At 40.5% G+C, this 13,199-nt stretch overlaps 1 protein-coding gene across 5 annotated transcripts in view; it reads left to right on the plus strand.

Annotated features, from left to right (window-relative positions):
• Positions 1–13,199, plus strand: part of Nt5b (5' nucleotidase B) — a 744,444-nt gene that overhangs the window by 615,072 nt on the left and 116,173 nt on the right. For all 5 annotated transcript variants that reach the window (XM_067140537.2, XM_068226141.1, XM_068226140.1 and 2 more), the window contains 3 exons: positions 5,542–5,659; positions 12,453–12,548; positions 12,765–12,911. In XM_067140537.2, coding sequence (XP_066996638.1) covers positions 5,542–5,659; positions 12,453–12,548; positions 12,765–12,911 — 361 coding nt within the window. The remainder of the gene's footprint in view (positions 1–5,541; positions 5,660–12,452; positions 12,549–12,764; positions 12,912–13,199) is intronic.

Raw genomic sequence — 13,199 nt, forward strand, 5'->3', positions numbered from 1 at the left:
TATGAGAAAACTTTAATACATTAAGGAAGAGAAGAAATGGTTATGAAAACGTAGTCCCCTCAATTTTAAAAATGAAGGGGAGCTCGAGAGGGTACAGCACTCTCTATCCCCGCTTTACAGTAGAAAAGATTTGTAGTTTTACATAGACTGAAGAGGAATTTACATTTTAAAGTGGTAGGTTACATATTAAAAGGTTTCGAACCCTCCCCGAGAGTTAAACTGCTGAGCAAGTGAGAAATAATGATGTTAACAGGCCATTACCTTGTTGAAGAGCTGTTGCTTGAAGAAAGAGGCGCTTCCTGGCCCCTGCTACATATCCACACACTAAGTTAGATGTTACTGAAGTGGCCCCGAGACAAGAAAATCAGCAGTTTTTATACCCTCATGGAAAATTCAAGACCTTTCAAGAATGAATGGACACACCCCCTCAACTTTATTGGATAGCTTAGAGTTACATATCCATATCGAAGAAGACATACACTATTGGTCAAAAATTAATTACAAAAATTAGTGATTCGTTAAATTCAAAACAGGCGGAAAGAAAGGAAAGCTGTTGCCAACCCACAAACCACAGAACAAAATTTAGTAAAAACAAAACTTAGGAATACAAAATTTCTTCAGGAGAGTACATTCCATTACACCAGAGTGTATTACCATAGTTTTAGGTAGAGACATCTGTTGGAGAATGTCCACACTTCTTGATCCATGAAAAACAAAAGCAAATCTAAAACACCCAGTGACCTCTTCTGATAACTAGTAGAGTTAGTTCAGTGGTAAAGTTCCGGGTTTCTCCAGTAGAGGAGTTTCAATTGGCGCAAGATTTGAACTTGCATCGCGTAGAGGTGTACCGCACGGTAGTATTATTATTAATTATTATTATTATTATTACTTGTAATATATGGCTATGAAGTGTTTACATCAATTTAATATTATTATTATTTACGTAGTTGGATGATCGCATTGTTTGTGAGGTTATGTCATGAAACCTGTACTGTATATAGACATTTATATGAGTTCAGGTAATGTAAGAACCTGTATATATTTCATTATAACCTGTATATATGATGTGTAATCCACTACAGTATTGTGAAACACCCTGTAACATCCAGAATGACGTATCTCTGACACTAGATGATGGTAGAATATTCTGTACATTATAACCATGTTGTTAGGCACTCGGGAATTAACGAGAAGGTTTTTTGTAACATATCTTTCTAGAAGCCTGGCCAGACACATTGTGGCTACTCCAACCACTACTCTTATACCTTCATATTTTCCACACAATATAAATAACATTTGTTTGAGCGCCAGTTGCTTTTTTAAGAAAAACAACAAAATTTGGTAGAGCATACCTCTTATATCAATTATCTCAAGGCGTGAGGTGATAAACTCACATATCTGGCAATATACAGGGATATGGATCAGGACAATATTAAATTACTGTTGCATTTCCACAATTGAGGATTGTACATGGAGCTGGAATCACTTATTATAATTAAAATAAAACTGAGTTTATGACTATAATTTACGTCACAATGAACAATCATTGACGTCTTTTAATTTAACAAAAAATATATATATAGTGAGATTTGCAGTACTAATAAAAGGAAAATTTAATCTAAACAGAAAAAGCTATTGGCATGAACTTGAAGTGAGATGTGATATCGCCGCTGATTACATTCTTCTTCATGTTATGAATGCATAACATGTCTGATGCTTTAATTACCTGATGTCTGCATACACCGCTGTTGAACTTGAAATTCTTGGGAAAACCTATGAGCTGAAGTCGGGAGCCGTCTGCTGTTATCTTCTTATATAACAAGGAGTTGGCCTACATACCATGTACGCGTGTAGTGAGCTCCAATGTAATTACATCCACTCAATATATTATAAGTAATTGACAATATTATTGAAACATCTTGTGAAGTCCATCCTCACAAGAAGATGATGTTTCTTTATCAGCATAGTACCCGTCTCTGCTCGGATACAACCACCACTTGTAGACCACCTCGATTATTACAAGACCTCTTGAAAACACAACTCTTAGCTCTGACCATTACTCTAAGACCACTTCGTCCATTTGATACATCTGACTGATACATATGATCTGATATATATGATCCGAATACCTCTCACCACCGTTGCATCGACTTATATAACCTTGCGATGACGACTCATCTCCCTACTCTCTGTTCATCCCTTCCACTTCAACATACAGTAGCTGGCGAATACTGACACTTGGTCGCAATCACGTGCCCACGCACTGATGTCATCAGTCAAGTGTTGTCTAAGCGTGCCCAAGCGGATTGCAGATGACTAAGTTTCATGCGTCACCGGGAAATCTACATGCACATAACATTCTCAGTTAAACATAGCCTCGATTGCAAAATACTATGCCAGCTAATCTAGCCAGAGTTACAAGCCACAGCCTGACTATATGAAACCAACAAATCTCACTTACAGCAATACAGAATAATTACAAACAAATTTCACTTAACCTATGATTAAATACAATAATATGCGTGATGCCTAATTATTACAGTCTAAATGATGAGAAACAGAATATAAAATCTAATGAATCAGTTAATAATGATAATAATAATAATAATAATAATAATAATAATAATAATAATAATAATAAATACTGAATGGAATCTGTAACCCTGTTGTACGGTTACAACATATACAAGGAGGTGGTCTTGATGGTAGAGATGAGTTATTGCTTAGTTGGAGTTATGGTTTAACAGGAGTTGTACTTGTAACCACATGTTGTGTTTGTACTGACATGCTGTGGCATTCAGCAGTCAACTGTTTCAAGGTTGTAATCTCCATGGGTTCTGTGGTAGGCAGTTGGTTAAAATGGTGGTTTGTTGATGTTGTCGGAGTGAAGTATTTTGTTTGCGACGGCAGTGATTTAGGGTATGAGCGCGTTTAAGGGGTAACTTGTATATAATTGATTGTAAATAAATAAGTGTATCAACTGACAGCATTTAGTGCGTCTTTGTGGATACATCAGTAAGAGGGTTCGAACCCCATCATAGATGTCCTGTGAATGCTTTTCTGCAGGCTCCCATTTTCACTTCCAGGAAAATACCGAGACATTTCCTATTCATAGGCCACACCCGATTTCTTCCACTTCCTCGCCAAATTTCATTCACTATCATTCATTTCATTTTCATTAACTACTCATCTGAGGGCATCACACTTTGATTAAAAAATGCCCTTGCATTCTGTCTTCTTCGTACGTGGTCGATGTTTACCTGGAGTTAGGATTTAACTTTCGTCCTTAGCTGTTTTGTTTTTTTTACAGCCCAGGAAGGTTACACACACTGTCTTCTTACCGCTAATTGTAGCCTTAGTTGTCTTTTCCAAAGCTTTCTGCAACATATTGCTGAGACCGGCCTTTTTGCTTCCATACAGAATGTTAAAACATTGTATATATAATTTGATATGTCTACTCTGAGCACGGATCACTTCGTGTGATTTCTTTGGAGACGTTTCCATTTTTGTAAGAATTACCTACATTACCATTAACAAACACAGAAGTAAATAAACCTGTTAGAAAGATCACTTGATGCCTGACAGCATTTCGCAACAACAGTACTATTGTCAGAACAACGCACTAGTGTTTCTGGAGACGAGACTGTACCACTCACACTGAGGTAGGGATCTCTAGGCACTTACAGAGCCTTACGCTAAGTAACTCCCTAACTCTCAGCGAGTAGTTCCATTTGCTGCCACCGGTGGAACATTCGCAGCTGTGGCGGTGATGAAATTCTCGCATCTACTGGTGCAACGAAAGTGGTGCATTTATTCACTCCTAAGCGGCAACTCTACCGAAGCGCCAACTGTACTTCACAATCACTATTAACACTATATACTCCTCATCAGATGAAGAAGCAAGTCTTTTATTTCTTGCCTTACAACATGAAGAACAATCTAGGATTATACATTTTTTAAATATCTTGATATTATTGTTAAGCTGTCGTGCAACTGTCAGCCGCCTTGAAGCCCCCTTCATTATTTTCTGGAATGGATGAGTGAGTCAGTCTGGGGAGCTACGTAACATCCTTGCATCTATTGTCTCCATCTGGTGTCTCCGTGAATTTTTTGGAAGGCAAAACTAGAACACTTGTGCTTTCATCATTTGTGAATCAATCAGTCACTACTGTTCTGCATTTAGAGCAGTTGCCCAGGTGGCAGATTCTCTATCTGTTGTTTTCCTAGCCTTTTCTTAAATTATTGCAAAGAAATTGGTAATTTTTTGAACATTTCCCTTGGTAAGTTATTCCAATCCCTAACTCCCCTTCCTATAAATGAATATTTGCCCCAATTTGCCCTCAGCTTTATCTTCATATTGTGATCTTTCATACTTTTAAAGCCACCACTCAATCTTATTCGTCTACTGATGTCAATCCATGCCATCTCTCCACTGCCGGCTCTATGGCTAAATGGTTAGCATGCTGGCCTTTGGTCACGGGGGTCCCTGGTTCGATTCCCAACAGGGTCGGTAATTTTAATCATAATTGGTTAATTTCGCTGGCACGGGGCCTGGGTGTATGTGTTGTCTTCATCATCATTTCATCCTCATCAGACTGTAATGCAAGAACCAGGGAACCACAATTCAGTTGTTCAGTCCCAGTCCACAGTGAATTTTCTCAAAAATGGTGAGTGTGACCAATTGGATTTTCTGCTTACTACATGGAAATGTTCAGATAACAGGTCTGTTTTACTTCATTTACAATTGGCTTTACATAGCACAACACACATAGGTCTTTTGGCAATGATGGGATAGGAAATGGCTAGGAGTGTGAAGAAAGCAGCCATGGCCTTAATTCAGGTATAGCCCAAGCATTTGCCTGGTGTGAAAATGGGAAACCACGGAAAACCATCTTCAGGGCTGCCTACAGTAGGGTTCGAACGCATTATCTCCCGAATGCAATCTCCTAGCTGCGTGCCCCTAACCGCACAGCCACTTCACTCTGTATATTTTATTTCATGTCCTAGGATTTACAGTCCAACATATCTCCACAAATCTTTTAATGAATATGTGAATAATCAGTACTTTAATCCACATAATGTGCACAAAAATATTGCCTATCTGAAGCTGCAAAAGTCTCCCCAAGGATGTCGGTTTGATTCACCATTAGGAAGATGACAAGTGTAGAAAATGAGACTTCCACTTCTGGAAAGGCAAATGGCTATTGAGTTCATTCAGCCTACATGAAAAATGAGTGTCTTGATTAATTCATGGAGATAAAGGTGGCATGGTGTAGAGCCAAACACTCTTATCATGATAACGAAACGGTTACGAATTGTAAAAGCACTTATCTTCCACTCCTCCAGGGACCTTCACAGCATGTATGGAAAATGACTTGGCTTCTCTCTTTTTCTTTTTTTTAAACTTCAAACAAATTAGCTTATAGGAATCACCTGAAACAGTGGTAATATTTTTTTGGGCATAATTTTGTTTTAACAGTACCATATAAACAATTCTTGTTGATTATTTATAGATACATTTTGCTATATTTTTCTTTACAGAGTACAAATCTCCACAATATGAGAGACTAGGTTTCAACTTGGTTAAGGAGCGACTGGTCTCCCTTGGTTATCCGCAAGAGATAAAGCAGTTTGTCTACGACCCCACTTTTCCTATAAGGTTAGTAAGGAAAGGATATTTAAATAATATTGTTACACAAGTAAGAAATATATTAGTTATTTTATTCCTTCTAAAACTGATCTTGGAAGTAGTTCATCACATATTAAATACATTAGTTAGGCTATAATGTTTCAAAGTCAAGAACATAGTTGTTCTTAGGACCACTTTTCTATTAAGTGTAGGTATGTAGGTTGTCTGGATCTGGAGATTTATTGACAAATCATTTCACAGATACAGAGTAAAGTTTTAAACTTTTATGTTAGATACTAGACTGGGACCACCATCTGCAATTTAATAAGATTAAAATAGTACCTACCATAGGTATACTGAACAGACCACGTAGAATAATTGCTGACTCTAACTTAAGTTATAATTGAATCTTTGAAATTTTTTTAATGTACTGTCCCAGAAATCGAGCTTTAGCTCATGTTATCTGTGAAAAAATATATATTTTTTAAATATGTAAATACAGTCATGTAAATAGTAACCTGAATTGATAGAGAGTATTGATTTTAGTTTTGGACAATGCTATGTTCAGGAACACAAAACAATGACTATAAATATTGAGAAATTTCTTCGGTTGATGCAGTCTTATGTGAATAAGCTACTGTGATTAGTGATTTAATTCAGTCACAGAGTAAAATTCTTGAATCTCATGCTCATTTTCTATCTCTGTAGCCATTTAATCTTTTCATTAAAGATTGCTATTTCTGCTAATGTCTTCTTCATGTTCGTCTTAAAATTTTATTTGTTTTTTATTCTCTTCAATTTTTCAAGTCCATATCATTTTTCTTGGTAGGGAAAAGACAAAACACAGTTGATACAGTAACATCATCACCATGAAATCACATATGGTCTAGGAGATGATGAATCTTGGAGGGCAGTGGTGGTAAAATCCATTTTAATATACAATAAAGCATCCCTTAGAGATCACTCACATTATATGACACACCAGGCAAGTTGGCCATGTAGTTAGGGCCACGCAGCTGGGAGCTTGCATCCAGGAGATTGTGGGTTTGAACCCCACTGTTGGAAGCCCTGAAGATGGTTTTCCCTGGTTTCCCATTTTCACACCAGGCAAATGCTGGGGCTGTACCTTAATTAAGGAACAGCCACTTCATTCCCACTCCTAGCCCTTTCCTATCCCATCATTGCCATAAGACCTATCTGTGTTGGTGTGACATGAAACAATAGTAAAAAATATATATATTATATGACATCCTGTTTTAAGGGTAGCTAACATTAAAGCCAAGAACCAATAGACAGTGCACTTCTTAGCTGTATTAAAGATTACCATTTCTCCTAAATATTTGTCACCAACTCCATTTTAATATCTAAAATTATTAAATAGTTATAATCATAGGGTGCCCTTAAAACGACACTCATCATCTAAAAACATAGGCTTAATTTTCACCATTTTAGTTCTAGGATATGCTCCCAACTGCTTTAGAAAATGGATGAAAGATTGTTTGCTTCTCATGCATTGTCATAAAAAAGTTAGATGTTAAACCTATGTTAACCCTATATTGCCAGGAAGGAGCGTTACTTGAGTAGGTACTTTGCCATTGTGGATTACTCACTCACTCTCCTGGTGTTACAGCCCATGAAGGGCCCTGACCTCTCCAATAGCACTCACCAACTCCTTTCAGTCCAGGATCCCTAACAACTCTAGATCTCCGAGATATTATCCAACCATATTATCCTTGGGTACCCCCTGTCTTTGTTGGCCGCCAGGATGTTGGTCAAGGATCATCTTTGTCGCTCGGTCCTGGTCCATCCTTATGATGTGCCCAAGATACCAAAGTCTCCTCTTTTTGGTCTCTGCAACTATCTCAAGGTCACCATACAGGACATAGTTTTCTTCATTGTCCTGATGCGCCACTCTCCTTGAACGTGAACTGCGCTGAAGATCTTCCTCAAGATCTTACTCTCCCACACCCGTAGCAAGTTCTTGTCGCACTCATTTAGGGTCCATGTCTCTCACTCATACAGCACAACTGGATGGATTATAACCTGGTATACGGTGAGTTTCAGTCTTCTGGACAGCGTTGTAGTCTTCATTAACTTCTGGAAGGCGATGTAGCACCTGTTCCTTAGATTTTATCTCCTCACTAACCCTGTTGTCCTCAGTCATTAGGGCTTCCAGGTACTTAAACTGTGCCACTCTCTCGTAGGTGTTACCTGCAAATTCCAAGCCTCTCATGCTGTGAAATCTTTCTTTGTCTCAGGTGTTCACCATGTACTTGGTTTTGTCCTTGTTGGTCTGCAAGCCCAGATGTTGTGATCCCTCGCTCATGTGCTGCAGAGCTTCAGTCAGGTTGTTCGCACTTCTCCTGAACAGGACAACGTCATCTGCGAAGGCCAGGTACTGGAGGATTCTGTTACAAATGATAACCCATGGGTACAATGTATTCGATGCACGACATGATCCATACAGAGGTTAAATAGAGTGGTTGACAACACGTCACCTTGTGTCAACCCTCCTAGATCTTCACTTTGGCTCTGGTACTTCTGACAGTCATCAGGAGAAGGTTGGTGACCTTCGTCGGCACTTGCATCTCTTCCAGCAGCTTTTGCAAACTTGACCTGCCCACATTGTCTTAAGCCTCCTTGTAGTCAACATAGAGCTGGTGAATGTTGACATTTTACTCATAACACTTTTCAAGGATGTGCCGCAGGGTTAGTATGTGGTCTGTTGTTGATCTGTTGCACCAGAACCCACACTGATAGTCTCCCAGCTCCCTCTCTGCAAAGGGCTCAAGTCTCCTAGCCAGCATCTTCAAAAAGATCTTGTAGGCCACACTGAGTAGCGAGGTTCCTCGGTAGTTGCTGCACACTGTCTTCTCACCCTTCTTGTAGATGGGACAGATAAGGCTGAGCTCCTATCGCTTAGCATCTTCTCACTCTCCTGTACAGATCAGATCATGGCGTTCATGCTATCTAAAAGCTTTTTTCCTCCATACTTGAACAGCTCTGCTGTTAGGCTGTCCTCTCCTGGTGCTCTGTCATTGTGCATGAGGTTAATCGCCTCCTTCACCTCATTCCTTGTGACTTTGGGGAGTGGCTCATACTCGTCAGTAGGTGGGTGACCAGTTGCCACCTGATCAAGCACCCTTGCTTCTGCCTCCTCAGTGTTCAGGAGCTCTTCAAAGTGCTCTGCCCATTGTGACAGGATCTTCTTCTCCTCTCCAACCAAAGGACCCTTCTTGTGTCTGCAGTATGATACTCTGGGCTCGAACCCGTTCTTGACTTCCCTTGTTCCCTGGAACATGGCACAAACCTCCTTATCATACAGCTCCTCGATGGCCTTGAGCTGCTTCTTCTCTCGCTGTTTTTCTTCCTTCGGAGGTCCCTCTTTGTTTCTACCCTTGCCGTATGATAGTTTTCTTCTGTTGACCTTGTTGGTCTTTGTAAGGTCTTGTCCCTTGCTTTGGTCCTCCTTTGGATGACCTCTTCGCATTCCCCACTGAACGCTTGGTTCTTGGAACCCTACAAATTCCGTCATTGCATATATGATGGCGTCCTGTATTGATCCCCATAGATCTTCTACAGTGGTGCCTTCCCTCTGATCTGCAAGATTGACCCAGACCATCTCCCTGTACTCATCCTTGATGGCAGTGTTATTCTTCAAGGCTCCGATATTGAAACTCCTTGCCTTCTGGACGTGAGCTTTCCTGATGTTGGGTATGCGTTGTCTGTATTTTATGACTACCAAATAGTGATCCAAGTTGATGTCCGCACCTCTCCTCTTTCTCAATCCATAACATATGATCCATGCCTCTGGTTGATGAAGTTGTGGTCGATTTGGTTCTGTGTCTCACCGCCAGGGGACTTCAATTTTATCAAATAGATCCTCTTCCATGGAAAGTAAATTCTGCTAATGCTCATCTGATGGTCATTGGCAAAGTTCACTAGTCTGAGGCCGTTGTCATTGCTCTTTGAGCTTTCCCAATAGCTGGCCGGAACACCTCCTCCTTCCCCACCGTATCCCCCTGTGGGTGGGAGCGGTAGAATAACACCCACGGTATCCCCTGCCTGTCGTAAGAGGCGGCTAAAAGGGGCCCCAGGGGCTCTGAACTTTGGAGCGTGGGTTGGCGACCACGGGGCCCTTAGCTGAGTCCTGGCATTGCTTCCACTTACTTGTGCCAGGCTCCTCACTTTCATCTATCCTATCCGACCTCCCTTGGTCAACTCTTGTTCTTTTCAGACCCCGACGGTGTTACGTATGGAGGCCTAGGGAGTCTTTCATATTCACGCCCTTCGTGGCCCTTGTCTTCCTTTGGCCGATACATTCATTTTTCGAAGTGTCGGATCCCTTCCAATTTTCCCTCTGATTAGTGTTATATAGAGGATGGTTGCCTAGTTGTACTTCCTCTTAAAACAATAATCACCACCACCACCACCATTCCCCACCGTAGTGTTCATGTCACCAAGGATGATCTTGATGTCATGATGCAGAGCAGCAGAGTACTCTGTCAAGGAGAGCATAGAAGGCATCCTTTTCTTTTTCATGGGCATCTTCCATTGGTGAATGTGTGCTGAACACTGTCACACTGAACAGGGAGAACTTCAGTCTCAACAAGCACAAACTCTTGTTTGCGGGCTTGAACTCCAGCACTGCTGACTTCAGTCTCCTGGCAACCATGAATCCCATGCCAAGCTTGCTCCTTGCTCCTTCACTGTGGAAGATTGTAGAATCTTGTGAGTCCATGTCAGTGCCCTTTCATCGGATTTCCTGCAATGCCCCCATAGAAATATTGTAGCTTTTGAGGACTTCCTTCAGGTTAGTGAAGGCTCCTGCTCTGAGGAGACTCCGGATATTCCAAGTGGCAAACACATCATCTTGTTTTCCTTCTCCATGCTTGGTCGTCATCGTTAAATCCATCTGGCTTTTGCTATTATTTTGTTTTGTAGCAAGAAATTTTTATGTGACTAGGTCATTGGGGTAGCACACAACCTTCTCTGGGTGCTGCCCCCTTTCAGCCCTCAGGATGGCTCTCTTTTCTCTCTGGGTGGTCCCATAGCCTTTGTGGATATTTCCACCTCCTACAATGCAGCATGTCCCTCAGCCTTTACTCTCTGCAGAGAAAGGGTTTCCCCTTCCACCAGCTCTACCTTGTTGATAGTTTCCATCTTTGCCATTGTCCGACTCGTTGGCTGAATGGTCAGCGTGCTGGCCTTCGGTTCAGAGGGTCCCGGGTTCAATTCCAGGCCGGGTCAGGGATTTTAACCTTAATTGGTTAATTCCAGTGGCTCGGGGGCTGGGGGTGTGTGGCGTATTCAACATTAGAAATCATCCTAGGTAGGGCCCTCATCTTCACAAACATGCAGGTCGCCTAACAGGCCGTCTACTAGAAAAAGACCTGCACCAGGCCTCTCCGGAGGCCATACGCCATTATTATTATTATCTTCGCGGTTGCTGCTGTTGAGGTCTTTGCACGTATTCCTGTGCATGGGGCCCATTTTATACCCCATGGGATTGAGTCCCCGCTAGAAATTAGGCGCTACTGTTTCGGCACTGTAACGTTGCACACCCCCGTGAAGTGGACGCACGTAGCGAGAGTTGTCCATTTTCCTTAATGATGTCTCATGGACTGGGTTAAGGAGGCTGTTGGACTGCAGAAATTGGCAGCAAAAAATGAAATGTCTTGCTCCTGATGAAGCTGGGAAGCCGAAATGAGATTTGAGGGCAGTAGTGTCTTGGGCTTGTCCTCTTGTGTCTTCATGTTTGTAATTCTCTCCTCTTTAATTTGCTCCCTCTTCGTGCACTGATCTGTCATTGTGTTTATCCTCTTATTGTATGTGCTTCTTCACATATTCCTATCTGTATATGTTTTGTTCCTCTCCATTACATTTGCATACAGTTGACCAATATGAATGATATGTTATAATCTGTCCGGCTCCTTGGCTGAATGGTTAGCGTGCTGACCTATGGTCACAGGGGTGCCAGGTTTGATTCCAGGCAGGGTCGGGAATTTTAACCTTAATTGGTTAATTTCGCTGGCACGGGGGCTGGGTGTATGTGTCGTCTTCATCATCATTTTCATCCTCATCACGACGCGTAGGTCACCTACGGGCGTCGAATCAAAAGACCTGCGTCTGGTGAGCCGAACTTGTCCTCGGACACTCCTGGCACTAAAAGCCATACGACATTTCAACTTTTTTCATCTGAATGGGTTATAACTAGCTCTATTATTGTTAGTCTACCTAGCAAGTGGCTGTACAGTTTGGGTCGTGTACCTATCAGTTTACATTCAGGAGATAGTGAGTTCGAATTGCACTGTCAGCAGCCCTGAAGATGGTTTTCCATGGTTTCCCATTTTCACATCATGCAAATATTGGGGCTGTACCTTAATTAAGGCCAGAGTCACTTCCTTGCTACTTTTAGCCCCTTCCTATCCTATTGTTATGATAAGAACTGTCTGTCAGTGCACTTAAAGCAAATTGTAAAAGAAAAAAATATTATTAGTCTTTCTTTGGCAATTATTTCTCATTTACTTGAATAATATCACATAATTATCAACTGACAGGTGCCATTGCTATAGAATTTATATCCATTTCATAACCACCGGCATGTCAAGAGGCTGTTTTTCAATTTGTTACTTGGTGTAACATTTCAAAGAATTCTAGCTATAACATGTGTTATGGTTGTGAAAGTCTCCAAAATATATCAGCATATTATTTCCTTCATAATCTTGAGTCAAATGTTTTCCTTTTCTTTTTTAAATTTGTGAGTAATTTCCCTTAAAAAGAAATAGCCATCTTGTTTTACTATTCTTTATATTTGTTTCAGAGGCCTTTGGTTTGACACACTGTACGGCAATCTCCTCAAGGTTGATGCCTATGGAAACATCCTTGTCTGTGTGCATGGCTTTGATTTCCTGAAGCAGTAAGTGATGAGGATCTATTTTATCTGCTGGATTATTACAAGATTATTATTAAATTAGAGCAATATTTATATTTGTACTTGTCATTTAAGTTACCCAGTTTCATATCTCATTTTTAAAATGTTTACGGATAACTAGTAATATTATGCTTCTTATTCCCTTTGTATATCATCTCTTAAATTTTGATTGTACAGCTTGCTGTAAATATTGTGTTCCAGTTCCCAGGTGTACGAGCTATACCCTAACAAGTTCCTGCAGTTAGATGAGTCCCGAGTATACGTGCTGAACACACTGTTCAACTTGCCTGAAACCTATCTACTGGCTTGCTTAGTTGACTTCTTTACGAACTCACCACAGTATACAAGGTTACCTTCCTCTTTATTTATACACTACATTGTTAGTATTTAATATTCTTACAATTTAACTATTGTCAACATTGTTGTACATTTGCCATATTACCTTTCAATGCAGTATGTGCAGAAGATATACTTTCTTTATCACTTACAGCTGCTTTTAAATCACTGTGGAAGTTGAGGAACTGTATGATGCTGAAGAGAAAGTTTTGTTAAGTTTTTATGGTTATAACATTTCGTATATAAATGAAAATGTGTTAGGGATACTTTAGATCTTCTTGTATATGACACTGTATGTAT

Source organism: Anabrus simplex, chromosome 2 (assembly GCF_040414725.1).
Source record: "Anabrus simplex isolate iqAnaSimp1 chromosome 2, ASM4041472v1, whole genome shotgun sequence".
NCBI lineage: Eukaryota > Metazoa > Arthropoda > Insecta > Orthoptera > Tettigoniidae > Anabrus > Anabrus simplex.